This window comes from Pagrus major, chromosome 8 (genome assembly GCF_040436345.1).
Source record: "Pagrus major chromosome 8, Pma_NU_1.0".
NCBI lineage: Eukaryota > Metazoa > Chordata > Actinopteri > Spariformes > Sparidae > Pagrus > Pagrus major.
The window spans coordinates 30,660,537-30,688,171 of record NC_133222.1 but is presented as its reverse complement, the minus strand read 5'-3'; the positions used below and the strand labels follow the sequence as shown (position 1 = coordinate 30,688,171).

The window sequence follows — 27,635 nt, the reverse complement described above, 5'->3', positions numbered from 1 at the left end:
TTTGGTTGTTTAATACTTTTGCTGGCAGAGCTTTGAAAAATGACTGGACATATTTCCCCGCAAGCATGTTCCAGTGTTAGGACCAACTGACCTGTCTTATTGCGTTCATGTTGGAAATCCAACCAAGCAACCACATTTACAACTTTTTCTAGATTCAGCACAGCCATGTCCACTTGTTTCCTGCAGTATTAACTTGTACTTTGCCTCAAGAATGTAAAAAAATTCAACACTACAGAATACAACAAAAAGTAGACAATCAATAAATGAACTATGCACCAGTGGCTTGTTGCATTACTCTCAGCAGTCTGAATCTAAAACTCCAGGGCCGAGATGGAATCCTTTTCATTATTTAAACTTAAACCCAAGGAAACACAGGCTAACCTCACAGTACCTTTGCTTCAGTGACTGTGATCTTTCTCCATCCCCACACGCCAAAGGCCATGAGCATGTCTCATCTGTGATCATAAACGTCATAACACCACTGATTTCGGGGCGTACTATTGATTTCCTCGCCTGCCCATTGTCATTTACAGATCTCATCCGTGATGAGAGGCTTCAGTAACCTCTGGGGACGTCTGACTGCAGGGGAAAAGCTTTGTTGTCTGCTCATCATCACCACTAATGCAAAGAGCTGCAGCCCAACCCTCCTCCTCACAGGAAAGGAGACTGGAAACACAGCAGTCAACATCATGAAACTGATATGCAAACAATCAATTGCAATTCTTACTGCGGTGCAATAAAATAACTGAAATGCAACGCAATAAGATGCAACATGTAAAGCAGTACTATCTTGAGTAGTTACTAGAGCACCAAGTGTGGCTGAATATCGGTATACAATATTCACAGCAGGGTTTTTTTTTGTTTTTTTTAAATATTACATTTACATGAGGAAACAACATCCATAAGGTCAGCTCTGTCAAAAGCTATGAGGAAGACCTGACAACAACCCGTAGTGCTTCGGTATTTCATGAAGATATGCCACTGCTGAAGAAGTTATTCAGTCGCTTGGCAACAAAAGGTCAACGTGTCAATCCATATCACCATTTCTCATTAGTCTGAGCAACTGCCAAAGGTGATACAGTCAGCTCCTCATGAATCCCACATGTAGACAGGACACAGTGAGCTATTTTATATAGTATATAGTATATATGTAGTATGAATATAAAGGAGGCTAGAATGATGAGAAATAGCAACAGATGCTGTTAAATAACACTCAATTAAGAGTATAAAGTCAAGGTGCCGTGCAGGGGCTTAATGGATCAGCCATTTCAATTATTCAGCCATAATGAACCTACTTTAGCTGGAAACCCACTGTGTCAATGATTGCTCGAACATAAAAACGACCACAGCCAGGCAACTGGATATCAAACACTGGAGTCTATGCCAAACAATCATCATTATCGCAATCTTATTAAAAATAACTAAAAAAGTACTACCATCTGTTATTCTATACAGATACGACTGATAACATGGCTCCAAACGTGGCACTAAAACAGGGTTTTGCCATGTGAAAACCCAATGTGAGTGACTGCAACTGTGCCAGGGCTAGAACAGAAAGCACATGGGTCATGAAGCGAGAATTATGTTCAAATGGTCCGGTAAAAAAAAAGATGTAAATAAGCCCGCTTCCTGACGAACAAAGGTTAAGACCATGTCTATGCATCATTTTAATTAGGCCTTAAGTGACAGACCAGTGTAGCCTCGCTGTTCCTGCTGATTGTGGGATTCACCACAAAAGCAAACACAACCATAACAACCAGATGAGACAGATGCTTTTATAAAGGTTAAAAGAGTAGTTCATTATTTTTCAAAAAACATTCTTGCTGAGAGTCAGACGGGAAGTTTGATACCACTCATGTCTGTATGAGAAATATGGAACTACAGCTAGCATCCGGTTATGTTAAGTTTGCTAACCATTAGTGTAAGAAAGTCTGGCATATAACACACTGTAAAACCACAATGTGACATTTTGTATTCTATTCTAACAAACAAGGAGCGATGTGTTAATCTGTGAGCTTTAAATGTGCTGGTAAGTAGATTTTGACGTCTTTGGACGGAACCAAACTAGTCGTTTCCCTCGTTGCCACTCTTGCGTGCTAAGCTAAGCTAACTGCCTGTTGTATGTACCTTCATACTGTTTATTGTACAGACTAGGGCTGGGCAATATACAGTATACGATATACAGTATATCGTTATCGTGATATGTGACTATATACCGTAAATTATACAATTTTCTAAACTTACCAAACTCTTCTACTTGCCTTTACCCACTCTGTCATTATATCTACATTGGTGATGATTATTTATCAAAAATCTCATTGCGTTACTATTTTGTGAAAGTACCAATATCGAGCATTCGATCAAAAATATGAAATATTTGATTTTGCAGCTCAGTCCTAGCATTTCTGAAGTGCTTTTGAGTACATTTCAAAATATCGAGATATATATTGTGTCTTGCAATACAGCCTAAAAATATCCTGATATTATTTGAAGTCCATACCACCCAGCCCTGGTACAGACCTAAGAATGGTATTAATCCTCTCATCTAACCCTGTAAGTGATATTTCACAAAATATCAGGCATGTTCAGGCATGGGTGGACAAATTAAAAATATGCATAACAGAAAAAGTAGCTACTTACAGTCCCTCAAAAGTAACACTCCCTCCAACAGCTCAAACTAAAAATCTGCCATCTGAACTTCACATGAACTCTTTTGATGGATGAATGGATGGATGGATGGATATATGGAGATCATCCTCTTCAAATCTCACACACCACATTTCATCGTGCACTTGGAGTCAATCCCTAAAAATCACTGTAGCGGAGAAGCAGAGGTCCCGTGGCCGCTCTTTAATCTAAGCAGGTGAGCAGAAACTCTACAAAGAAATGAAGTAGACTGAAGTGGTCTGTGAGGCCCGGGGGCTGTACTTGGTGCTGACTTTTCCGACTTGCTGAGCGGTGTTAATACATCTCAATCTCTGCTTCGGGGAGATCCAGCTTGGATTCACAAGGCTCTTAAGTCGCCTCTCTGGCCCAGGCACGAGTTTATGAGACACCACCTGAGAGTTTACTCATGAGGAGATACTAGAAGAAAGGCTTCTTCTATTTTTGGAGCGAGCAGGTCATCGAAAATTAAGTGTTACAGTATAAGGAGACAACACCCAGATCACCTCAGAGTAAATTTCTGTGCTGTTTATGGCTGATTTTTGCAGAAGCTTTGATTCTTTGCTCCTGCTGTGATGAGACCACCGTCAGTAGGGCAACGGTTAGGTACACGTTTCATGTTTTTGTGTATACACCTCTGAAGCCCTTTAAGTGCTGATGCCAGCCACTCCCATACATACTCATAGCTGGCTCTGCTACAAACAGATATGTCATCCTGACTCTTCCCAGACGCAGCACACACTCAGACACCACCACCTTAACCACATCCATATGTCTATCCTGAGGAGTTTCATTTACATTCTTTTGCTGCACTTGCACTTCGAGATTTCCATTTTTCTGTCTTTCAGAATAAAGTCTTTGAGCAGCATTGAGAACATAAAACAATCCTTTGATTGCACTTCAGCACACAGTCGTAACCCCGCTGCTCCTCCTCTTGGCCTACTTTGCCAACTGCGCTGACTTTCTAAGAAAAATAAATGTGAAAGCAAAGAAGTGTATAAGGAAGAAGCAAACAGGAAGCGCTCGAGAGATGTTCTGGAGGACACATTACTGGGGGGACGACATGAGCCCGAAGTCGATTATCTCTTAAACAAACATATGCATCCTCCCTAATATGCCTGCGGTTAATATGTCTACCATTCAAAAACATAAGTTCAATTACCAGCCAGGCAACGGCTCCCCGGGTGCTGTGGCTCTATTATGCAGGAAAACCAAAGCATTCCAGCTTTGTGTCTTTTGTCTATAATCCAGTTTAGTTTGAAATAAGTGGTTTAGCACAACCCTGTAGGAGGCATGAGGGCAGTGCTTTTTTCTTCCCTTTTGTGTTTCAAGCGCAATCAGTTCAGAATTGAAACAATTTAGCCTTTATAAGGAAAGCGTGTGAATAAAATATCCTTGGAGATGAAATGCAAAACAGGCCAATTACTGAATCCCCATTTGTGCCTGTGCCTGTCTTTTTACTCCACCACACTTTGATTAGGTTGAATTGACTGAGAAGAAAACTCAATCTAAAAGTTTTTTTTTTCTAAACGTCCGCTGTGGTGATGTGAAAAGAAGCAAAATAAAGTAAAAAGAGCTCAGAGAGAAATTTAATTAATTAGTTTGGAGAAAGTACCCTATTCCCTGGGTACATACACACACAGCCTATTCTGCATAATTGGCTGACGCACACCATACCATTTTTCAAGAGCGTTTTAAGAACAATCCATCGCATGACACATCTAACTAGCCCATCAAACTGCGATGCCGTGACTGGCTCACACTACAGCGAGCACCGGGGAGAAATTCCTGTGAAAGAAGAAGTGGCGTGTCCGACCTATCCCCTCCTCTTCATCATTACTGAGATCAATTGTCTGCAAAGGGCCTTTCATCAAGATCCTGCTTCACATTGATGGACTCGTAATGAAAGTGAAAATGAGCTCAGGGTACCAATCTGAGAGTTAAGCCACCTTCAAAGCCTGCACACACACACACGTGCACACGCGAAGAGAAAACGCTCAATTTTGGAAAGAACAGCAGATCCAAGTCTGCATAAATCTTTCTACAGGTTTGATGGATGGACATTTTCTCGACCGGTGTCCTTGTTCCCTGACTGCTGGATCAACTAATCAAGCTCGTGGCTGATGAACCACAAATTCACCACCTATCTTTTGTCTTTGTTATCAGCTGCAGCTGTTGTGCTCCCGTCCTTAGAGACAGTAAAGAACCTGATAGTAAGCGGGCAAGACAAGATAAGAGCCCGACTATTTCACTTCCTAACAACATGTTATGGATTACCACCAGCTGGCTCATGCTTTCAAAATGTGATTAAGCTCATGCCTGACAATTTGTCCTCACACAATATTGTTGTTTTGTTGTTTTGGCCAATTTCATGGCAGAATAACAGAAATAAATTGGGGAAAATTTTCCAACGGCTAAATTTGCAGATGGGGAAATATGCTAACTTGGTCTGATGAAGGGAGTTTGATAAATATGGAGCTAAAGCAAGCAGCAAAATAGCTTAGCTTAGCAGAAAAGACAGGAGGTAGAGAAATGGCTAGTTTGGCTCTGTCCAAAAGTAGCAAAATCTGCTCATCAATACCTCTAAAGCTAATTAATTATCATGTTTTACATTGCTAATTTCATCTGTACAAAAATGGAAGTGTAAAAACAACATGTTGTCAATCCAACATGGTGGTAACTTTCTGGAATCTACCTTGTTTCTGTGTTTCCAGTCATTGTGCTAAGCAAAGCTAACTTCATAGCTAGCTTCATATTTCCTGTACAGATATGAAAGTAGTGTCAATGTTCTCATCTATCACTTGGCAGGAAAGTAAAATAAGCATATTCTCAAAATGCCAAACTATTAATTAATTAGTCTGGAGAAAGTACTCTATTCCCTGGGTACACACACAGCCCCTTTTGAATAAATATGGGGCAAAAGCCAGCAGCTAGTTAGCTTAGCTATGCACAAAGAGAGGAAGTAGGGAAATGCCTACTTTGGCTCTGTCCAAAAGAAACAAATTCAGCTCAACAGCACCTCTAAAGCTAATTAATTAACATGTTTTACATTGCTAATTTCAATTGTACAAAATCATGTTGTTGTTCCTCCTGGAGTCTAGCTTGTTTACCTGTTTCCAGTCATTGTGCTAAGCTAAGCTACCCAGCTAGCTTCAGACATGAGAGCAGCATCAATGTTCGCATCTAAAACTTGGCAGGAAAGCGAAAATGCATATCTACCAAAATGCCAAACTAGTAAAACGGGAATGTAACACTGAGTTTTGATAAATGTAAAGGTGAAAGGTGACAGGTGCACTCACTTGTCTCAGAGAGTTACCGAACACCCAAGAACTGTCTCTTAACTATTTCTCACAGTCTACTGTAGGAACAGATGTTCAAATCAGACTGTGAATCCTCTCAAGGCACATGCAATAAATTCACATTCCTCAATTTGTCACATAGCTAAGATAAGCTACATCAGTCCTGTCATCACTTCAGATAACCCTCTAAAAATGAGTGTTCATAGCTGCTGTGGATAGTTTACTTTAAGTCAAGTGGACAACTGCTGGATTGCGAGGCCACATGGTGCAAAAGGCCGTCGGGTCAAACTCCAGAGCGGACCTGCCTCGCACCGCTAATCATCAAAGCTTTCAACCTGTTTGAACCCATCAGAAAACCCACAGAGTCAGCTGGTCGATCTGGCTGGTGGATAGACGGAGCAGAGAGCCGGGAGAGCGAGAAGCTCTGGAAGAAGGCCAGTGATGAGCAGGAGTCGGTTGGAGATAAAAAAAGCAGACTTTTATTGACTGTGAAACATTAAAGATAAGAGACTTAAAGACATGCAGCTTCCAGCGCTGAGGGAGACTGCAAAGGAGGCAGCGGGAAGGAGACCAAGTGCAACACACAACATGATGAAAGGCACTGACAGTATTCATTTCAAAACTGAATATGAAAACATTTTCTCTTTGTCACTGCCCATTTCCAGAGTCCTACTGTGAAATAAGGTGAAATTTAAATGTGACGAAAGCAAATAAATCCGAGTAAGAAAATTTCCAACCGAGACGTCGTAAAACAGGCCAGCTCATGCTCTCTTGGTCAGCCTTTATTAACCATAATCACTGAACCAACACGGGATACATTTCCCCTGAAACCTTCATTCGACATTCCTGCTCGTCTCACCCTTGAACACACTTATTTGAGATGGCCCAATCATGCCACAAAATGTCTCCTTGTCATGCCAAAGCCAGACGATCCTTGTTTAGGGGTCAGAGAAGGTCTCCCTCTCCCCGTGCCATAATCAGCGTACATTTATTTTGTCATCAGCGGTAATCAGACCTGGATAGATTTATAACGGGATAGGAGAGATCTCACGGTGTCACTAGAGGGGATGAAATCTGAACTTCTGGCAGACTTTAAATGGAGAAGTGTGTTATAGGTAAGCAGGACGATGAAGGAGTGCCTAAGGCAAAGATACATAAACAGTTAATCAGCGGAAAATCCTGCAGTTTGCCAAGTTCTTAGCGGTTGCTAAAACCTGAGTTGTTAAAGTGTAGGCTATGGAAAAGCAACAAAGCGTCTCACAATATTTCCCAAAAGTCTTGAGAGTTTGTCCTCCTAAAGTTGAACTCACGCAACCACTCAACTCATTTACTCAAAGTGGTAAGAAAAATACCAATGCCATCTTGTTTTCTGTTGTTTTCAAGATGTACTTGCCGGTTGCATCGAGGTCAAGCATCGCATTTCATTAGCTGGAAGTCCCGGAAAAATGAAAAAACTCCAAATTCATCTTCATTAGTAGTTGGTACACACTGAAGTCCTATCCGGAAAAGGCAACAGCTTCAGGCAGACCAAACAATAAGAATATAATGACAATGGAAAACCAACTTCGACTCAGAGTCCTTAACATTTCAGAGGAGATATTTATTGAGTGAAACCACAGTAATTGTTTGAAAAATAAACTGAGTGTTCCTGATTTCTGGTCTTTCGTTTCCCATATTTATTTGTACTGCGAGGGCCAACTAGCCGGTGTGACCGCTGCTGCAAATTTGCTGTGACAAGATGCTGATTCAAGCTCTACAGAGGAGGGTGAAATGTGGGTTTGAGGGAAGTGCTTTATGCTCATGGACCCTCGAGGACTTCAGTGATAAACGGAAAAGAATATACCGAAAGAAAATAAACCAAAATTTACTGTTTCTGAGGGATGCTGCCAGTTGTATCCAAACCAGATTAGTCCTGTCCATGCATGGATTCTTAGTCATTACTATGCATTTGGGAGATCAGAGCTTTTGTATTGCAGGGTTTTACAGAGGCGGTAAGCTCCTACAGAACATGAATGAATGAGACACACAAAGCCAGAGCTGGGTCCACAGCTAAGCAGATATACTGTCAGAGGGATGTCAGATTTTGGATGTAGAAAATTGCTCCGATTGCATTTTTTTATCCGAACCGCATTTTGAAAATAGCTCTCTGGTGTGTCATGTTACGGTTGACCACCAAATCCCAGTGACAGCATGCCATTTGTTTCTGTTTATACTGGCTGGTAATGAGCACGAGAGGAGCTCAGCAAATATAAAAAGATGACTTGTGGTGTGGGACGATGACGAAGAGCAGAAACAAGCGTCGGCCATGAAGCAGTCAAGGTCAAGATCCAGTCTGAGCTTCTCATCAGATGATAACGCTCCACTTTTTACCTTGTGGAACTTTACATTTAATGCTCTTTCACAGATAAATCAAATGTAATCAAATGTAAGCGACAACAATGGCACAAGGTGAAAGGGGTCGTTTGCCTGGTAATAATGAACTTGGCGTTAATCATCCCCTGAATCTGCCGCTCCGCTCAGCTTTACAGAGATTTATAGTGACTTTCAGCTCATTGTTTTCCCGTCCGGCCCACAACTTTACGGTTTTGGTTCAATCTCACCACTTTCATAGCATCCTTTCCAAATGCAGCAGGCAGCTGTTTTCAGCAAAAAAGCTGTAAAACCTCACTGTACACGACCTACTCCGCACCGAACGGCAGACAGTTAGCAACTAGCTTGGGAATTTAGTGGAGCATCTGGCCAGAAACACCACTCCAAATGAATGACAACTCTTTGACTGAACTTTAAAATATAATGGACAGTATTTCTACAAGATTAAATGGCTTTCTTTCAGCATAAAGCAATTCTATTGGTCCAACTGAATGTACTTATGTTGGGTCAACATAATGTATTATAGTTGATTTAACTTACGGTATATACATGGGTTTGGTCTGACTTAATGTTTAACTTAAGTACATTGAGTTGGACCAATATAATTATTTAATATTTAAAGAAAGTAATTCATGAGAATTACTCATGTGAAAATATTCCTCATGCTTTAATTAAGTTAATTCAAAAAATTACTTTAGAGTGCAACTTTTTTAATAAGCACAACAAACATATCCAACTTGTTTTCACATCTGGCATTAACATTTCTGTACTTACTTACTTCTATTCTAACCCTACTGTCTTTTTAACATACAACATATAAGTTGAACTAAATGCTAATGCCAGCGTGCTAATAATAACATCCTTAATGTTTCGCAGCTAGGCTACTGTTCACTAGATTTACCTTCTTTGCCTTCTAGTGTGTTAGCGTGCTAATATTTGCTAATTAGCATGTAAAGTACAGCTGAGGCTGATGGGAATGTCATAGATTTCAGTTTTTTTGTCATAAACCAAAGTAATGGACAAACTTAAATTTTAGCTAGATGAAAACTTAAAGACTGCCAAAGTTGTTACAATTGATGGGAACATTAATGTCAAAATGTTAAAGGCAATCCATCTAATAGTGATTGGAGATACTGCAGTGTGGACCAAAGTGGTGGACAGACCAGATTAGAGATCCTTGCAGCTAAAAAAATAAGTCAAAAAAATAATAAAGTAATCCTCCTCAGTGAATAAAACTAAACACTGTAAAAACACAAGTGCAATATATGTAAGTAATAACAATGAATCATTGTCAGTTCATTAGAAGTCGTATTCTCTTTTAGAAGTAAAAGAGAATACGACTTTCACAACATAAAATCATGGAGCTCACAGAGAAAATCACCAGGTAGAATAAACTCAGAACACCAACAGGGCACTGTTTAATTTGTGAAGTCACAGTGCCATAGATCAGACTCATAAAATCATCATGGAATCATAAAACTCACTGGAGGACCTTGAAATTACTTTAATTTGTAGTTTTCAGCAAAGACTGTAAATCAAAAATGGCCACAAAGACAGAAATATTTAGAGCACTGAAGAGGGAATGGCAGGGAAGAAAGAACTGATGAAAAGACAGAGAGACAGAGCCCGAGACATCAAACACAAAGCCCAGAGACTGTTAATGTTGGGCCTGCCAGACATCTTTCTGTAGGTCTGTGAGCCTCCACGTGTCTCCATACAGGCTTGAACTCCCACAAGGGCATGATAACTCAATTCTACACTAATACGCTCCCAGATTACCAATGAATCTGGGGATTGAGAGAAGAATTCCCACATGTGCTGGCACAGAAATCAAGCACCTGTGTGTCTCCATTCGGTTCAACACTCAATCCGTCTGAGACACGATGGTGAGATGCAACGCCAAACCTTTTCTAACAACGTTTCAAAGCCAACAAAATACAGTTATTTGGGCTGAGTTAACATCTTGTTGCTCACAAAACAAAGGCTTAATCACACAGGATTTCATCAATGTGAGTCTCAATAGTTAAATTTCCTTTTATAGATCCTTTTGCGGAGGAGGATTCTTTCCACTGTTTGCATCGATGTTTACAACCGGCAGATTGTCCCGCGTGGCTTCGCTTTACCGCTGCGATAATCATTCCAACGTGTCACAGAAGAGAAATTGCAATTGGGTGTGGGCCAGGGTCCATTTAGTCCACACGGTCGACTTAATGTTTAAGGACAAAAACTGCAACTCAGCAGCTAAACAAGAGAGACTGGAAAGCAATTAGGTAGCAGTGTAAGAGCAGGAACGAGTAGGAAAAGAGCTGAGGAGCAGCTCTCAGTCTTTGAGGGGCTGCAGCAGCAACATGCCCAGCAGTGAGATGAGTTTGTTTAATCACTAAGATTTTGAAGTTCACTAGGATGCAAGAGAGCTCCCTGGCTGCTCATTCATCACTTTGCTTTAATGCTTTGACATATTAAAGAGAATATAATCTGAGAATGTAACATCAGACTGAAAATGGCACTTTAGTTAGGCTGAGAAATTAGATAAATCAAAAAGTACTGTGAGTGGAAGAGTCTTGAAGTAGTTCAGAAGAACTCAGAATGCTAAATGTCGTCTTTGGTTCATCTCACAGGAGAGACAAACTCTTGATCATCAAATCATGTCTGGATTTAGTTGATAAAATAACCATTAAAAAAGCCACACACACTCCCTACACCATTATTACGACGCTCATATAACGACTGTACTTACTGTGGTTTAAGATGGATTACATTGACATTTTGAATCGATACGCAATTCCAATATCTGCACTGTGATCCGCTCACAATCCTCATGTGACGACTGTGCAAGACGTAATGACACATCCTCAAATGTCCCTTGAAACCTCACCATTACATACGCCGCATGGACTTTTTCTCAGGTTTCAAAGCAGAAATTATCAATCAACTTTATATTGAGCCTTTATCTTCCTACCGTTGTACCAGTTACAGTTTCAACAGCTATTAAATCCTTTTCAAAATTCCTCTTTTCACCAGTTTTTTCTTGCATTTTTTAAACATATTTTGCAGGAATATTAGAGAATAAAAAATTCCAATTGATACATATTTTATGTATATATACATATGTAAGATGTGTGTAGCCTAAATGCGTATATAAGATATATGCTTGTGTGTATTTATATATGCATATATACAAAAAAAAAATTCCAGTTATCCCTCAAATGTAGTCATCAAACACTGACAAAGTCTGTATTGGAGGCAGGATATTTTACAGTTACATGATTAAAGGTGCATTATGTAAGAATTTGCCACCATTTGATTCAAACTCTTAAAAACTAGAGGGCTGAGTAACTGCTAGCTGCTGCCAACTGTAGCTGCCATTAGCTAGTTCGCTCAGTTAGCCATGCATCTAGCAGTCTAGACTGTGAAATAGGGGCAACAAGGGAGTGTTGGGGTTTACACTGCTAGCGAGGGAGCTTTGGTACGGGATGGGCCGGGGCTAGCTGGTTAGCATGCTAACTCAAGTAGATCTCTTCAACACAATACACTGACTTATTTCTTCACATTCTGTTGGTAATACACTTTTGAACGTTTTTGAACTGAAATTTTTACATATTGCACCTTTTACTTTGTTGTCCGATTGACATTAGTGCACTGACATAGTGATTTTCATTTATAGTTGTGATTATAAATTACCTAAGCATTTTTCTCTGCGTTGTGTTTTGTAAAAAACAGAGCTTTCATATCTGCCCATAACAGACAACATACTGTAACAGTATATGCAGATACAGATCTATGATACATGGGCTGGGCTCTGTTATATACATATGTACACACACAGACACTTATGAAGCTGCAAGTCGTGATCCTAAACCTTGTCCTGAACACTCGTGTCTTCTTGGAGAACACATCTGTACACCCTGTGTCTACATATTGTATACATATGGGGCACATGATCAATAATGTCAATACTAACAGTATTAAAAAAAAAAAGAGAATAAAATTACAAGGGAGTAAAGCCTCTGAATCATAGCTGTATACTGAATCCAAGACAGCTTATATAATTTCAGGTTTAGCAGCACTTTCAGCCCTTAACTCTGAACATGCTACAGTTAAATACAGAATAAACGTCTAAAATGTTACTGAACAAATAAATAAAAGTAAAATTGAGCAGTGAGTGCTATTGCAGGTTTGACATGTGCTCAGAGAGAAAGCTCTCTGACTGATTCATATCCTGTGTTTACTACAGAGCTGTAACACCAGCTTGGTATGAATCCATCTCTACTCTGCGTATCCTAAAATAGAGCACCCAGTGGCTGATGGTTCATGGGGAGCGACAGGCCATCTAACAGAAGAAATGCTCAGTGGAAATGTCTCCGGCACACCCTCTCCCTCTCCCTCTCCCTCTCCCTCTCCCTCTCCCTCTCCCTCTCCCTCTCCCTCTCGCTGTCCCCTGGCTGCCCTGTCCGTTAATGTCTCTCTGCCTCCTCTTAAGCACAGTATTGCTCTGTCTCCATCGCACGTGCTCTGTTTCTCTTCAGCCCTCTTCCTCTTAGATGGTAGTGCCCACGGTGATGATAGGACCTCTGCAGCAGGCCTTTGTAGATACACGCACACGGGGAATTTCTGCTGGGACCAAACCTATTCAGGTAATAGACCACACCGCTCTGCCTTCAGGAGCCGTTGTGGATATTACAGGACATGATGAAATGAGGCAGCAGTGGTTTTTGCAGATATCCCTACATTTGTTTCTCTTTCCCTTGTTTGTTGAAATAGGCCGTTTGCCCATTCCACATCTGAATGATTTCATTTCTCTTATCCGTCTGAAAGATTCTGGCAGCAGTTTGGAGTTTATTGGATATCTGGTTATGCTTGTTTTGATTAGGATTCCTACAGGCCGTATTAACAGTACAAAGCGCACAAACAACTAACATGAAAAACTCCCGCGTGCACAGTAAACCTGTCACGAGGCTTTGAGCTATTCCAGTTTTTATATTCGTCCTTTTGTTGAGCCTCACCAAACAATAGCTCACAAAATGTCTCAAAACTAATTGAGTTTGTGAACAACTGTGGCTTTTTTTCCCCGCTTTGTGTCAAATTATGTGCATAATCAAAACAGTATTGTTTGGGATGAAATACTCCTTTGAGTGTAATTAGAGTAACAAAACGACACGGAGAAACAGGAAGAGAAACGTAGATTCAGTCTGAAACTACACCTCACGTCCACATGAGGCCTAACGAAGGCCTACACCAGTCTGCTTTTTACTGGTACTGTAGCTGGAAGTCTCAAGTAATGCAGTTCTGGCTGACTGATTTTACATGCCAGTTTATTTGCTAAGACCATAAAAAGGAGCCATAAATAGGCGCTATGGTCAGCAACTGAAACAAAGGCCCACACTATATTTCACTTGTGTTGAAGCTCTAAGCTATAATTTGCAGAACTTTAAATGCAAAATATCAATTGACCTTAGAATGAGCTGGACGAGTGAGTCTCAGGACTGTCCAGAGGAAGACAAAATGTGAAATAATACACTGAAAGCATTAAAAGTAGGTGATTTCCTTAATTGTGAGTCTGTCATTTGCGGTAATACTTCTGGTTGACTCAATTATTCCTTTGTAAGAGCTTAGTGATTTACAGAAAACAGGCAAACCAGCAAATCTATACGGCTCCATTAAGACAGCCCGATGCATGCATCCAGGACGCTGGTGCTGTGGGACATTCCTTTCCACGACTGAGGTCTTACATAACACGCCACTATCGATTCACAGACATGCCGGCTATAAAAAGAACAGGGCGTGCGATCGTTTTCAGCGAAGGCGAGGGACAATGTGAAATATTTCTTGCTGTTTTTCACATTTGCTCTCATACCCTCACCAGGCTTTGTTTTAGGGGCTTTTCATTCTTTCTACCAGCTTCCATCTTTCCACATTAAGCAGAGTCAGGGTCACGGCGCTGGCTGTCGCTGGCACCCTGCCTGTCAGCTTCACTTATGCCTGATGGACGGTAGGCTGAAGCAAACCCAGCTCAAGTCACTTTCTATCAGTGTGGCTGCTCTTGCCTCGTTTTACCCCAAAGCGAAGACTTTCAGACCTGTTCATTCATCTGTGCTGGGAATATCTTTGCTTTTACTCTGCTGCTGTACGTGCTGTTCTTCAGAATGACAGAATATGGTCCATGTTCACGTGATCACTCTGTGTGCTAAGTCAAGCTATTCAGCTGCTAGCCTTAGCTACCTATTCACTATACAGATGTAAGAGTGGTATTCTCGTTTCATTTCCAGCAAGAAAACTATGCTTGTTTCGCAACAACATAAAATCTCTATGCATTACCCTTTATCTACAAATGTGTTTCCATTATGCATGCCTCCAACTGCCCATCTCCATATCCAGACCAGAAGCGGTGGTGTGTATCCCCATGTGAGAGGCAGGTGGGTGAGGGCAGGGGGCACTAGCAGAGCCCACCAGGCCCAATCCATCACACGGTGACAGGAGCCATTAGAGCATGCAGGAGCATCTGTGGAGCCCCAGGTAAGAATGTATTGGCTGGGCTGTGTTTCCTTTTACCTCATCTAATACACAGCAAGGGTATGTATGGATGTCATATTTGGTATGCAGGGTCTATAGCTCACACACGCACACATACACGCTATGGCATGTAGACGTAGCTGCACACATACATATGTTCGGAGGGACCTCCCTCCCCATCACTAAGGTCAGGCCTCGCCGGCCTCACCAGCTCCCCGACACCTGAGCTCTCAGCGCAGGTAAACTCTGTCAGCTCCGTCACCCTCCAGACACATAACACACACACACATGCTGAAAGCAGTGACCTTGCGCTAATAGCCAAGTGTGAACAGAAAACGGGAAGTGTGAAAAGATAAAGTGCGTGAGCTTGACATTCACTAAGGGCCAGCTGGGTCTCGTCCCAGATTTGGAAATAATTTTCCGGTGGCTACGTCGTCGTACGATGGGCGTGAACAAAGGCGCTCGCTGAGGAACGCCTCAAGTTTCTCTCAAGATATATCCGAGCCTCTGTGTAGTCCTGATGGACCTACAGCACCAACATGACATCACCAAGATAAACCCTCTTTATCCGGTTTACACTTTCAAAGCATCAGATTTCTCTATTATGTTTTCAAAGGGTGTTCTCGTGGTGAGTGTGAGGCCCTCGGGTGGTGCGGCTCATGCAGTACCTGTGTGTTAACAGTATCTTCTCTCCTGTGTGAAAAGAACTCACTGACACTTTCTGCTTCTGGTTACAAATGTGGACAAGGAGTGTAGCATTATGTGGGCAGGACTGTCAAACAAAAAGAACAATGGACCGTCGTGATTAAACAAAGCCGCCCATCAAAAAGAAAACGACTGCAATCATAGTGGAGATGTTTACATTGATTTATGGAGCCAAACAGGTCTTGTTTTTCCCATCGTTAGAGTTTGTGTTCAGGCCCATTTCACCTCTTCAGTTGTCCAAACATTTATTGGTCAACTAACAAACAAAGACCGGCCAAGTCCTCAGGACAGACGATTCATTGCCTCATGCTATGGAATAAACAAAAAAACACTGTGAGATCACATTAAAACACATTCCTTCCTCAACTAAATTACGAGCTCCAATTGTGTTTCACTATCTCTCACTGAAAATGAGCCTTATTAACTAACGCTGTGCAGGAAACAGCCTCGTAAAAAAGCACGTTTTTTCCACATAAACTGTGGTCGCACCGCACACCATCCATTGCCAGCTATGTTACATTTGAATGCAGTAAACTCATTGCCTGGGAGTAGCTCAAAACATAAGAACACATGGCCGTAAATGCTTTAATCAGGCACAAAGGCAACTGGAGAATACCAGCACTGTAAAGGTCAGCTTGAGTAAACAGTTTAATGACAGGTTTTTGTTCCACGTTCTGAAGACAAGTCTTGGAAAGAACTAATTAGAACACACTGTAGGCTGTCGGCTCACACTGGCACCAGTTATGAACACTGTAAGGGCTGCTGGGTTCAGCTCTAAACATACACACTAATGACTGGGAGGAGGGAAAGGACGGGGGTAACGTTTGTTCAGAGGCATACAGGAGATTATGGATCATGACAAGTTAAACTTAATCCATGCATAATCTGTAATAAAGAGGTGTTTTGTATGTATATATTCATTAAAGGTGCAATATGTAAGAATTGGACACCTGTCGAATTCATACTCCAGACAAATAGGGGGCAGCATATCACCAGAGTAGCCGCTAACTGCTGCTAACTGTAGCTGTTAACTGTAGCTGCCATTAGCTAGTGAGCTTGGTTAACCATGCAGCTAGTGGTCGGAGCACCAGGGGAGCGTTGGTGTTGTTTGATATCGGACTATCACCTCTTGACAAACTCTTACAAATTCTTGCGTGGGGGCTAGCTGGATAGCATGCTAACTCCATCTTCCACATAATCTCAAAATCTTGAAAATTTTAGTTAAAATTTTACCCTCAAAGCAACTTTCTGAAGAGCTGATGGGAGACTTGAGAGCACTGGGATTTTCCTCGAAAGGTCACTCACATGCAAAGGTTACACCAAATCTCTTAATAAGAGCTTTCCTCACGGTTCGGATGCCAAGAGCTTTGACTCCAGCGTCAGCGTTAACCTAACATGTGCTTATTCAATTACTGACTGGGCACTATTGTTTCCCTCTCGCCGCCTCTGATCCCTCTATGAGTCTTTCAGTCAGAGAAGATCCTGCACTAACATGAACATAGGCAGGAGGTGTGCTAAACTTGAATGAACGACTCTGAACACTGAATATTTAATGAGTCTATTGGAGAATATGTGTTCGTCTAATCCCTTTAAGGATTTTGTATTGCCCAGGGACAGTTTCGTTTGATGAATGGAAGAAATGGATCCTTGTAAGCCCTAAAGCTGACATTACACAGACAAAAGCACGCAATAAGAAATCCATGAACAGTACAAACAAATTATATTCTTTTCAAATTGACAATATGATACGACCTAATTTAAATACAGCATGCTTTGACGCAATGTCTCTTTTTACACAATTATTTCTTTCATTTTGCTAAAATCCTAAAACAAAGCTGTTATTTTGGAGATTTATTTTTACATACAGTTAATTATGGAGCATGATTCTTCTGTTCTGCAACATATAACCAATAAATGAAGATAACATCCGTCCTTGCATTCCCTCTTCCCTCTGATTTGCATGCAGAGAGTTTACATTTGACGTCCTGATGACGTGAGTTATGAACCTACGCGAAATTACAGCGAAGCTCTCAGTCTCCCTTCAACCTTCGGACCGCACACAAAAGCCGTAATGACATGATGGGAGATTTGCAGCAGATTTGAAACTGTAATGTAATTGACTGTGCGCCACGATCAGATAAGCAGGCCCCATTTCACCGCTTCCAACGTTAAATGTCAAATGACTGCAGCTGGAGTGGAGAGCCGGGTGATAAAAAGTGGCGCTGGCTCGTTGTGGCCTGCCAGTCACGCGACGAGCTTGACGCCTTAGTTCGACTGAAGGATGACTTTTATGCCCTCAAACAAGTGGAAACGCTGCAACACGCCGACGGCTCCTTTTTCACGCTTTTACGCCTTGTTTCCCCTCTTATCACACATTAATGTTACAGTCCTGCTTTCCCATTTACAGTACACACTTCCGTTTGGGGAGTTAGCCGCCAAGATTTCAGCACCTGATAGATCTCGAGCCCTAACTTCAGGGAGGGGACTGTATTTATCATCACTGTGATCATTTTCAGCTCTGTACACAACTCATGTTCATGCAGGCGGCGGTTGGAGGCTGGACTCGCCCTGAGGAATAACTCCCCGTTGCTTCTCATCATTCAAAGTGGCTGCCTCGCTCCTCAGAGACATCGAGACAAATGCTCACGCTCCATGAGGATAACAGATCAGGTCACAACACTCATACATATGAATCTATGATCACACAGCACCATCACATTACAGAGCAGACTTATATGACAGAAACCTCCCAAGTGAAGATGATTGAAGCGGTGATGACAGCTCTGCATCTCTGCTTCCTCTTATGTTGTCTGTGGAGTGACTAAATGACATGCTGCCATAATGACTATTGTCAGCTCAGAGTTGCACGTCAGGAAAAGCGAGCCATATATGGATATATATTTTCAGAAAAATGTGCTGTTTTACGGTCTTTTCTCTGAAAAACAGTTAGTTGTTTTGCAGAGTGTTTTCTCAAAGTGCCTGACAACCCACACAGTCCCTTATTTTCCTCTTCAGTGCACGAGTTACCCACAGTGAGCCTTTCTTTTCCTCTTTACTGCAAGAAAAAGGATTTCTCTCTTCAGACTCTATCATATGTGTTAGTTTGTTTTTTCTATTTTTTTTCTGGCTAATTCACTTAAAACCTTTGGACGTGATACTTTCTTTGTGATTTAAAAGGGCACTATGTAGTTATGGAGAAGAAATTCAAACTCAGAATTTTAATATTTACAATATTAATGAGGTAATAATACATTTACATTAAACATTTTCCATGACTGAATAAACAAGCTGTTCTCAGAGGAAGCTAAGGTCCTCAGAACGCTGTTTGAAGCTAGAAAAATGTGGCAGGGTCCGCCACATATAAACAAAGTTTTGTCCTTTAAGGTCAGTTTGTTTATTCAGTTTATTCAATATGAAAATTCCTCTTCTGATTAGAATTTCTCCCCCAAAACTACATAGTGCACCTTTAAGTCTACAATATAGAATCAGGCTGGATGGTTGTTGTTCAGTGAGTCACATTTCACATTTTTATTAATATCTTACAAATGAGTGTGAAGTGATGAATCTTTTGGCTCTAGCTGTTAAAGTACACCCTGCTGCTTTAACGCTTTAAATAGAAATGGCTTCAGAGTTTCTAATATCACAAAGGTCTCAAGATAGAGGGTGTCGTAAATGGAGCAAACTGTAAAGCTGTGACTTTGACATTGCTATATAACTAACATTAGCTTCACTTGCTGGTAAAGAAAGCCATAATTTTAAGAGGCCTAAAAATTCCTGCCAAACAGGTTCAATGAGTAGTAAAAAAAAATAGACAGCGAGTGATTCATTCTTTGGGCTTCATTGTTTTGGCCTGGTTTCACTGCTTTTTGGACTTTGCACTGCTTTTTTAACTGGATTACCAATGAAACTAAATAGACTTCAGCATGTAAAAATAAAAGGCTGCCTGAGCCTCGACCAGAATAAGTCAAAGAGAGCACATCACACCCTTTTCATCAGCTCTACACCGGCTCCCCGTCTCTTTAAAGTCAATCTTAAAATCTATTAGGCTCTGAATGATTTAGCACTTTAATACTTGGTCAACTGTATCTCCCTCTGTTCGTCTAGCCTCCACTTCGGTCATCAAACACTACAGCTTTAGATGTTACAGCAGTTAAAACAGAGAAGAATCAAGAAGGCGCCTGAACATGTTACTGACCAAAAATGTGGAAAAGCCTGGCCATGAACATTCAACGTGCAACTTACAAATGTAAATTAACATCAAGAAACAAAAACGATGGAGTTTCTCATTGGGTCACTTATTTTCCTGAAGAATTGTATTCTCTACATAGTTTCATTGTATTCTGAATTGTCTGAGACCTTTTAACCTTTTAAATGTTTTAAAAATTGTTGTTGTAAAGAGCTTTGAGTATGAAAGGTGCAATTATTTACTGTATGAATTGTTCCTATGGTCACTCCTGAACAAAGATACAATTTTAAACAAAATCTACAAGTGCTGCTGTCTGAAGTAGAGACACCACAATGACTGTGTCTTCCTCTAGCCTAACACATCTGCCCCTGGAGACCCTTGCCAAGTTAGTTACCCAAGATGGCACACCATGAAAGAAATCTGTAGGGCTTGTAACTATCTGCCAGTCCATTTCTTTTTCCAAAGACAATGGGATCAGCAGGCTTTGTGGATTTTCAATCAAAAAGCTGAAAAACTGTCAGCTATGAGGCATCATCTCCTTCAGCCCTCTTGGCCCGGCTTCCTCTCTAGTCTAGCCATGCCTGACAAGCCATTAGAAGGCCTGTCTGCCTGCGGCAATGGATGGGCCATACTCCAGAGGACACGGGGAGTCAGATAAGGCTTAAATCATGAGAGGACAGCGAGGAGAAGATGGCTGCAGAGGCCCTCATGCTTAACTTCAACACTCTGCTGAGCAGGGAAAAGTAGAGGCTGGATTTGCTCTTCACTTAACCATTTTCTCTCTTTGTTTCTATCCCTGCTGACCCCTACCCCTCCTTGCCACATAACACATCTGAAAGTGTTGTTCTTTGCCGGGGCATGCCGGAGAGCCAACCTCTCATTGGCTGCTCCGGAGGCCTTTTGTCACGTTTGTGCACACGTCTTGTTGAATTTGTTATGATGGGTAGAGAGTCATGGGTGTCACATTGACTAGAGAGCAAACAGTAAACACTTCTGACAGGAGCTGTTGGGGAAAAAGGCAACTTAATGGCTGAACGCGTCGGAAGCGACAAGGAAATATAAAATGGTCATCGCTTTCTGTTATCTCAGCAATTTCTTTTGAAACATGTTTTCATTTTCTTTTCTTGCTCTCACCTTGAGCGTTGTGAATATACAAACGTACGTGTGCGTGCACACACACACACACACACACGCACACCGATGCACAGGTATATACTGTATAGCACACACATAAGGTGGGAAAACCCTTGAAGGTGCAAAATGGTGCTAGGATCCCAACTGACTTCAAAGTGTCAGTCTATATCATAATTATTTAAAGGTGCAATATGTAAGAATTTACCACCTGTCGGATTCATAATAAGAACACATAGAGGGCAATATTTCACCAGAGTTAGCGTTAAATGTTGCTAACACTAGCTACCATAGCTAGTTAGGTAGCTATAGAGCTAGTGGTCCAGACTGTGAGCTTAGAGCGCCAGGGAAGTGTAGGTGCTTACACCACTAACACAGGAGCTTTGGACTAGGACAGGCCAGGCCAGAGCTAGCTGGTTAGCATGCTAACTTCAGGAGATACCTCCTCAACATGATACTTCACATTCTGTTGATAATTTTAGTGTTTAGCGTTTAATGTTTATGACTAAAATTGCACCTTTAAATATACATTTTTTTTCTCTCTAGAAACATCTGGTGTGCCAATTTGAACCTTATGGTGAGCCAACTTCGGGAAGCCCTGCTCTAAAGAGACGTGCACAAAATGATTGGTTGCAATGCTAATGGGTAACATGTGGCAAACAGCTCACTTTATGTCATTATGTTTTATAAAGACATCATCCATTTCAAGATAATAAACACTAATGGGTCAATAAGCTATTTATTCTCACACTGGGTTGGATTTTATTAACTTCTCATTCGATAAATTGGTTCTTAATTGTGATGTTTAGAATTGAATTTTCTCCAAGACAAGAACACAGAGAGTCACATGGAGAGACACATTTGGATTCACACAGGCAACAATTTGAATTATAAGTTGGGACATAAAAAGTAACAGGCCAGTTAGTTGTAGGTTTGAGCATTAGACTGGGTTTAGTCCTGAGGATGAATTCAGCAATAACCTACCTCTTGCAGATATAATGATTCTTGATTACCATAATGGTACTTTATTCATCAATAGATGCATTTATAAACACCTTCTTCACAAACAGGAATAAATATTCTGTTTGCTTTCTTTTCCTAATGTGTGTTTCCTTGCGTTGAACAGAAAACACAACAATCCGGCGTGACTGACACAGCTGTGCATATACCGGCAAATGCTGTTCGAATTATATCGTGATGAAAAGCAAACAAAACACACATATATAGCACACACAGGCACACACGCCTACAGTATATCAACTTTCCCCTGCTGTTTGACAGCAGCAGCAGGTGCAGGAAATCTAATGCAAGTGAAAAGCAGCAACACAGAGCAAGAGCAAACTGTTTACCTTGTAGAGGAGCATGATGACCTGCCGCAATTTGAGCCTGTGGAAAACACAGACGTCGTAAAGCGCTGACACAGCCAGGACGGTCACTCCGAGCTCCTTCCATAGCATGCTGCACGCAGCGCAGCCCAGGCTGCACAGGAACCAGGCCAAGAGCCGCCAGGGCCCGGCATGGCCCCGCAGCTTACAGTGACGTATGTAGCACAGCAGGGACAGCAGAAAGAACAGGGCGGCGCCTTCATCGGCGCGACCCACGACACCCGCCACCGCCTCGGTGTGGATGGGGTGAGAGGCGAAGAGCAGGCCGGCCAGCAGGCTCCACAGGCCTCCTCCGAGCAGCAGGCGAGCCAGGGAGGTAAACAGGCCTGTCACAGCTCCGTGGACAGCCACGTTAACCAGGTGGTAACCCCAGGGCTCCAGCCCACCCGCAGCGTAGTTGAGGCGGAAGGAGAGGGTGCAGAGGGGCCGATAAGACTTATGGCTGCCACTGTGAGTGAGTAAGGTGCCCCAGAAGTCATCGTAGAAGATGTTTGTCCAGGGGGTCTCTGGAAGCAGGTCCTGATTGGTCTTGATTGCACGGCTGTAAAGAGAAGAGGAAAAGATTAGAAGAGCACGTCTTGGGAAAGAAAAAGATGATTTATATACCGTAGATGAAAGATCAACTATTTCTGTCAATTCAATTAATGTCAGACTGCCTCCCTGTCAGACCACTTCGATGCTCTGCGTCATTCAGGAAAAGCACTCCATCTGAAAACAGTGTTTATGGTGTACAGCACTTCTTCTGGCAATGCACTGGCGGACTCTCCAAGGAGGATGCACATCTATTCTTTACCAGTGCAGACTAAGCAGAAAATATAGGTTGCAATGAAATGAGACTTTGCATTTGCTTACAGCTTTACCCCGGGAGTGTGGTCATGTGGCATTCACAAACAGAAAATCAGAGGGCGAGCTTCGAGCTCTGGGCAGCTTTGCCACCACAGCCACAGCTCTCACAGCTGGGGAACTGGGGATTAAGCAAAAGCGCCACACCCTTAACCACAAACATATACTGGCACGCAGTAGGGGAACGCCATGTTGGCAAACGCAGCTGAGAGAGAGGCGACCTGCGGCGACAATCTACATGGCAGCTCAAAGTCTGTCTGGGGATGAAGCAGCAGTGGTGCATGAACAGAGATATGTCCATTTTTAAGGACAATTCTAAACACCAAATGTGTGCTTTCAGCTTGACTTGGTGTGGCCACTAAGTAAGGGGCCGATTTGACTTCCCTTGTCAGGGATGAACCTGCGTGACCTAACCTAACGATGCTACATCAGCCACAAGCTACGAGTGTCATGGCTGGGGAGAGGGGCCAGCAGGGGTCAAAGGAGGGAAAAAGGAAGGCATGCTCTCCTTTCAGGAGTGTTAAACGTTTTTCCTATGTTTTCTGTCACGTTACGAGGTCTCTGGTGCAACAGAAATAAACCTCCACAGAGAGAAGGTGGTTGGCAAAAAGCAGAACAGAGGTGTTGCAATTAAAGGCGAGATAGATGGGACGTGACGCGTGATAACAAGCCAAGTGCACCAGGTTGCGATGTGTCATCACAGCAGTCACAATTAGCACACTCAATTAGTTCAGAAAGAGATGGGTGGGAAAAAGGTGGGAGGGAGCCAGAGACAACATGAGAGAAGGTAAATTATTTGTTCTATCTGTGACCAAATTCAACATAAATATGAGCAAGAAAGCAATTCGCTAAAAAGTGATGAACGTCTTTCTCAGCTGTTCTGAAGCTCTTAAGCCAAACACTTTACCTTGGCAACTGACACCTCTCAATACCAGAAAGCTCACGGGGAGTTCGGCGAGGTGCAGCATTCATCAAATCACAAAAAGGACCGGCTTTTTCTGAGAAGGGTCGGCAAACGTGTTAGATCTAAGGAAATAAAGACAACCTGGCCTCAGGATGTTGGAAGAGGCATAGAAATAATCAGCTGGGATCTAATAGAAATGCCTTGGATGTCAGTGCACAGATGATTGGGTTTCTCAAGATTCTCCGACGGCCTGGCGGAGGCTCCAGTCCTTCACCAGCAGGCTTAAGAGTCGGTAGCCCAACTCTCTACTTAATGACTCAGATATGCCAGTTTATTTTCTCTGGCCCATTTGTCAAGTGAGATCTTCAGTCCACCGCAAGATGCTCACATAAGAGGTATTATGGTTCAATTACATCTCAAAGCCGTTTTGGAGACAAGTGCGCTCTTTTTCCATTGCACAGTGCGGTGGAGCCAGCGAGGGCAGATACATTATATATTGCCTTGAAACCACACTAAGGTTTTTTGGCAGCGAGGGAACAGACAGGAGCCAGTGCCAGTCGCTCAAAAGACCACCGCGTTTACAGCCTTGGTGAACCTCCTGAGTTTGTGTGTAGGAGGTTCTCAGATTGTCTACTACTTTTAAGTGACAGAGGTACGCGAGCACCTAGCACACTGCGGTTGACAAGCAGTGAATAGAGTTAGAGAAAGAGGGAGATGTAACCACTTAACCCACTCCGCAACAACTACTCAAAGTGGACGAATGCAGCTGATGTAACACATTTGCATCATTGTCCAACTCGTCATGATCAGTCTTCCAAAACCTGCCCCTCCACACCAGAAGAACAGCTGTGCGGTTCATCCGTTCAAGCAGTTTATTAGGAATCATGTGTATGTTTGTTAGGTGTCAACCTCTAGTGGCTGTGATGATTTTGATGGGAGCAAAGGAGGAAGTCAGGTGACGTAGAGCGTCAAAGTACCACAAAGTATGGGTGGTTGGATGGCTGAAAAACGTGACCCGCGTGAAACCATAATGTCAACATTGACAGCATGTATGTAATGTAAGCTAAGTTATGTACTTATTTTAACCCAAAGCATGATCTTCACCAAAACTTAGCCAAGTAGTTTGGTGCCTGAACCTAGGCATACTGCAACCACTTCCCAAATGTTAACCAGTGACATAGAACGTCTAGTACACTTGTCGCTGGTCCTGTCAAACGGTCATATATGGTATGTCGTTTTTAATTCATACAAACCCAATTCCAAAACAGTTGGGACACTGGGTAAAACTAAAAAAACAGAATGTGATTTACTTATTCTTTTTGACGTACAGTACACTTATTGAAAACAGTAAATATACTGTATTTAAAGGTTGAATTTGTAAGGACAGCTTGAGAGATGACAAGAAATGGGATGAGAGAGGGGGGATGACGTGCAGCAAATGGCCGCAGGTCGGACTCAAACACTGGGCCGCTGCAGTGAGGACGAAGCCTCTGTACATGGGTCGCATGCTCTACCAACTGAGCTATTTCTGAACTCAAATAATAATGACGAATGAAACCCAAAGCGTCAGTATTTGACGAGTTGGGAATGAGACTCAAAATTCAACTTTCTTACAGATTAGACCTTTAAGGTTTTGCCTCATTTACTTCATTATATTTTGTAAATATATATTTACTTTGAATTTGATACAGCAACATGTTTCAAATAAGTTTTGACACGGGCAACGAAAGACATGGAGAGTTGTGGAATGTTGCATAAACACCTGTTTGGTAAACAGGCACATTGGTAACAGGTGATAGTTTCATGATCGGGTGGGAAATAAGCATCCTCAAAAAGGCTCAGTCTGGGAAGAATAGGGCGAGGTTCACTTCTGTTTTTATTTATGTTTTACACAGTGTCCCAACTTTTTGTGTTTTATATGTCTTTTTCGGGAGTCATTGGCAATCTCCGAAATTCAGACGTTCAGGTATGAGGACGGATTGTCCCAATCTATGTCAAATCACTAATCCACTGCAGATCTTCATCATCATCAGACTCTCTGAGGGCTAAAAGGCCAGCTGCAGAGGTAGATTGAGTTTCTGCGGCCGGCTGGGCCCATTTCTCAGTCGAGCTGGAGGCAGGGAGGACCTCTCTGTGCACTGCAAACCTTATCCAGCCGAGAGCACATTCCTCCCCCAACCGCGCGCCTGTGCGCCGACTCCCAGAGGAACGAGGGGATCATGTGGCCACTAACAAGAGAAGCCCCTGAAAAACTTTTTACCTCCCATTACTCAGTCTCGAGCATCTACTTCTCGCTGCCAACCTCAATTCCACCACAACTTGTCTGGATCTCAGTCATGTGCCTCGGTCTGTTTGCTTGTCACAATGTGGACTGAAACAAGAGGTGAAGCCAGAACCAAAAGTTTTATCCTTGTTTAGATTTTCCTTAAGCAAGCAAAGTCTTTGATTATTAAAGTAAAGGCTTGTTTACTTATAGTATGGAATATGAAGACAGATAATGCTATTATCTAAGCTCTCTGTGCCTATACATTACGCTGTACACAATAGCACTAATTAGAGTAACTGTGGTGAACCCAGGGACCCTCGAAATGTTAGCAGCGTTTCCTCAACTCAGTATTTTTAGAATAGTGCTGCATGACTTCACCAAAACAATTGTGAATCCCGCTGAAGAGAGAAAACAAAGAGAGCATTGTGTCTGTTGCTCATATCACAGGCTAACTGACTAACTCTTCTTACTGCATCACAAAAAAGATCATTTTTGCTTCAACACAACAGACGAAGGGACTATGAAAACAAATAACCCATTTCTTCTACAGCACAGAGATCATTTTCTTATGCAATATAGCATTTGCATAAATGAGCCTTGAACGAAAGACAATGGCTGACCGTGTAATTCTAACCCAAGAGTATGGTAACGGTTTCCTGTTTAGGTGTACCCTGAGTCCTTTCTGCTGAGTTCAAAATCATTTCCATGAAAAATGCTCCCACTATCTCTTTATCTCCTCAGCTGAGAAGTAATCGCATGAGAGCCAACCTCTTTACCCCTGGAACAGCTTCACTTATAATGTGAATGCACCAGCAGGGTGGAGAAAAATAGGCAGGTCCAGTGACTACAGGATATCACGTAAAGAGGCTATCTAAAATTGAAGATTGATTGGCTCTTCGGCACAGAGTCTAAGCAGCGGGCGCACACGGGAGATGGGACTGGATATTAGAAAGGAGATTGAAAAGCAAGGACATGTCATCTGGTTCTTCCCTTTGCAATCACTCAATGAATTTGAGATGAAGCTGTGAGTGAAATCGAGCTGTAGGACCAGAATACAACCTTTGTGAAATCCTCCAAAGCCTGAAGGAAAAGCACATAGAAATAGGGAAACTACTATGACCAAAGAATGTATATGTACGTATCCGTCTGCAAATCATACAGGGTGCACAACCACAACCTTGATCCTATTTCAGCAATTATAGCAGTTTTCTATTGAATACATTTGAGAAGGAGAAGATAACTCAAGCTAAGGTTAAAGCTACACTTCAACAAATTCAAGCGATTAGCTTATTCACTTTCTTGCTTTCTTCTTTTGGCAACCAAGTGAATAAGAGTATTTCTGAAAAATGTCAAAACATTCCTGTTGGGTAAG

The 27,635-nt window shown here is 42.1% G+C and overlaps 1 protein-coding gene across 1 annotated transcript in view; it reads right to left on the bottom strand.

Annotated features, from left to right (window-relative positions):
* The window catches only part of tmtc2b (transmembrane O-mannosyltransferase targeting cadherins 2b), a 103,538-nt gene that overhangs the window by 36,019 nt on the left and 39,884 nt on the right, over positions 1–27,635 (bottom strand). The window contains exon 2 of the mRNA XM_073472648.1: positions 22,215–22,791. Within this exon, the coding sequence (XP_073328749.1) occupies positions 22,215–22,791 (577 nt within the window). The remainder of the gene's footprint in view (positions 1–22,214; positions 22,792–27,635) is intronic.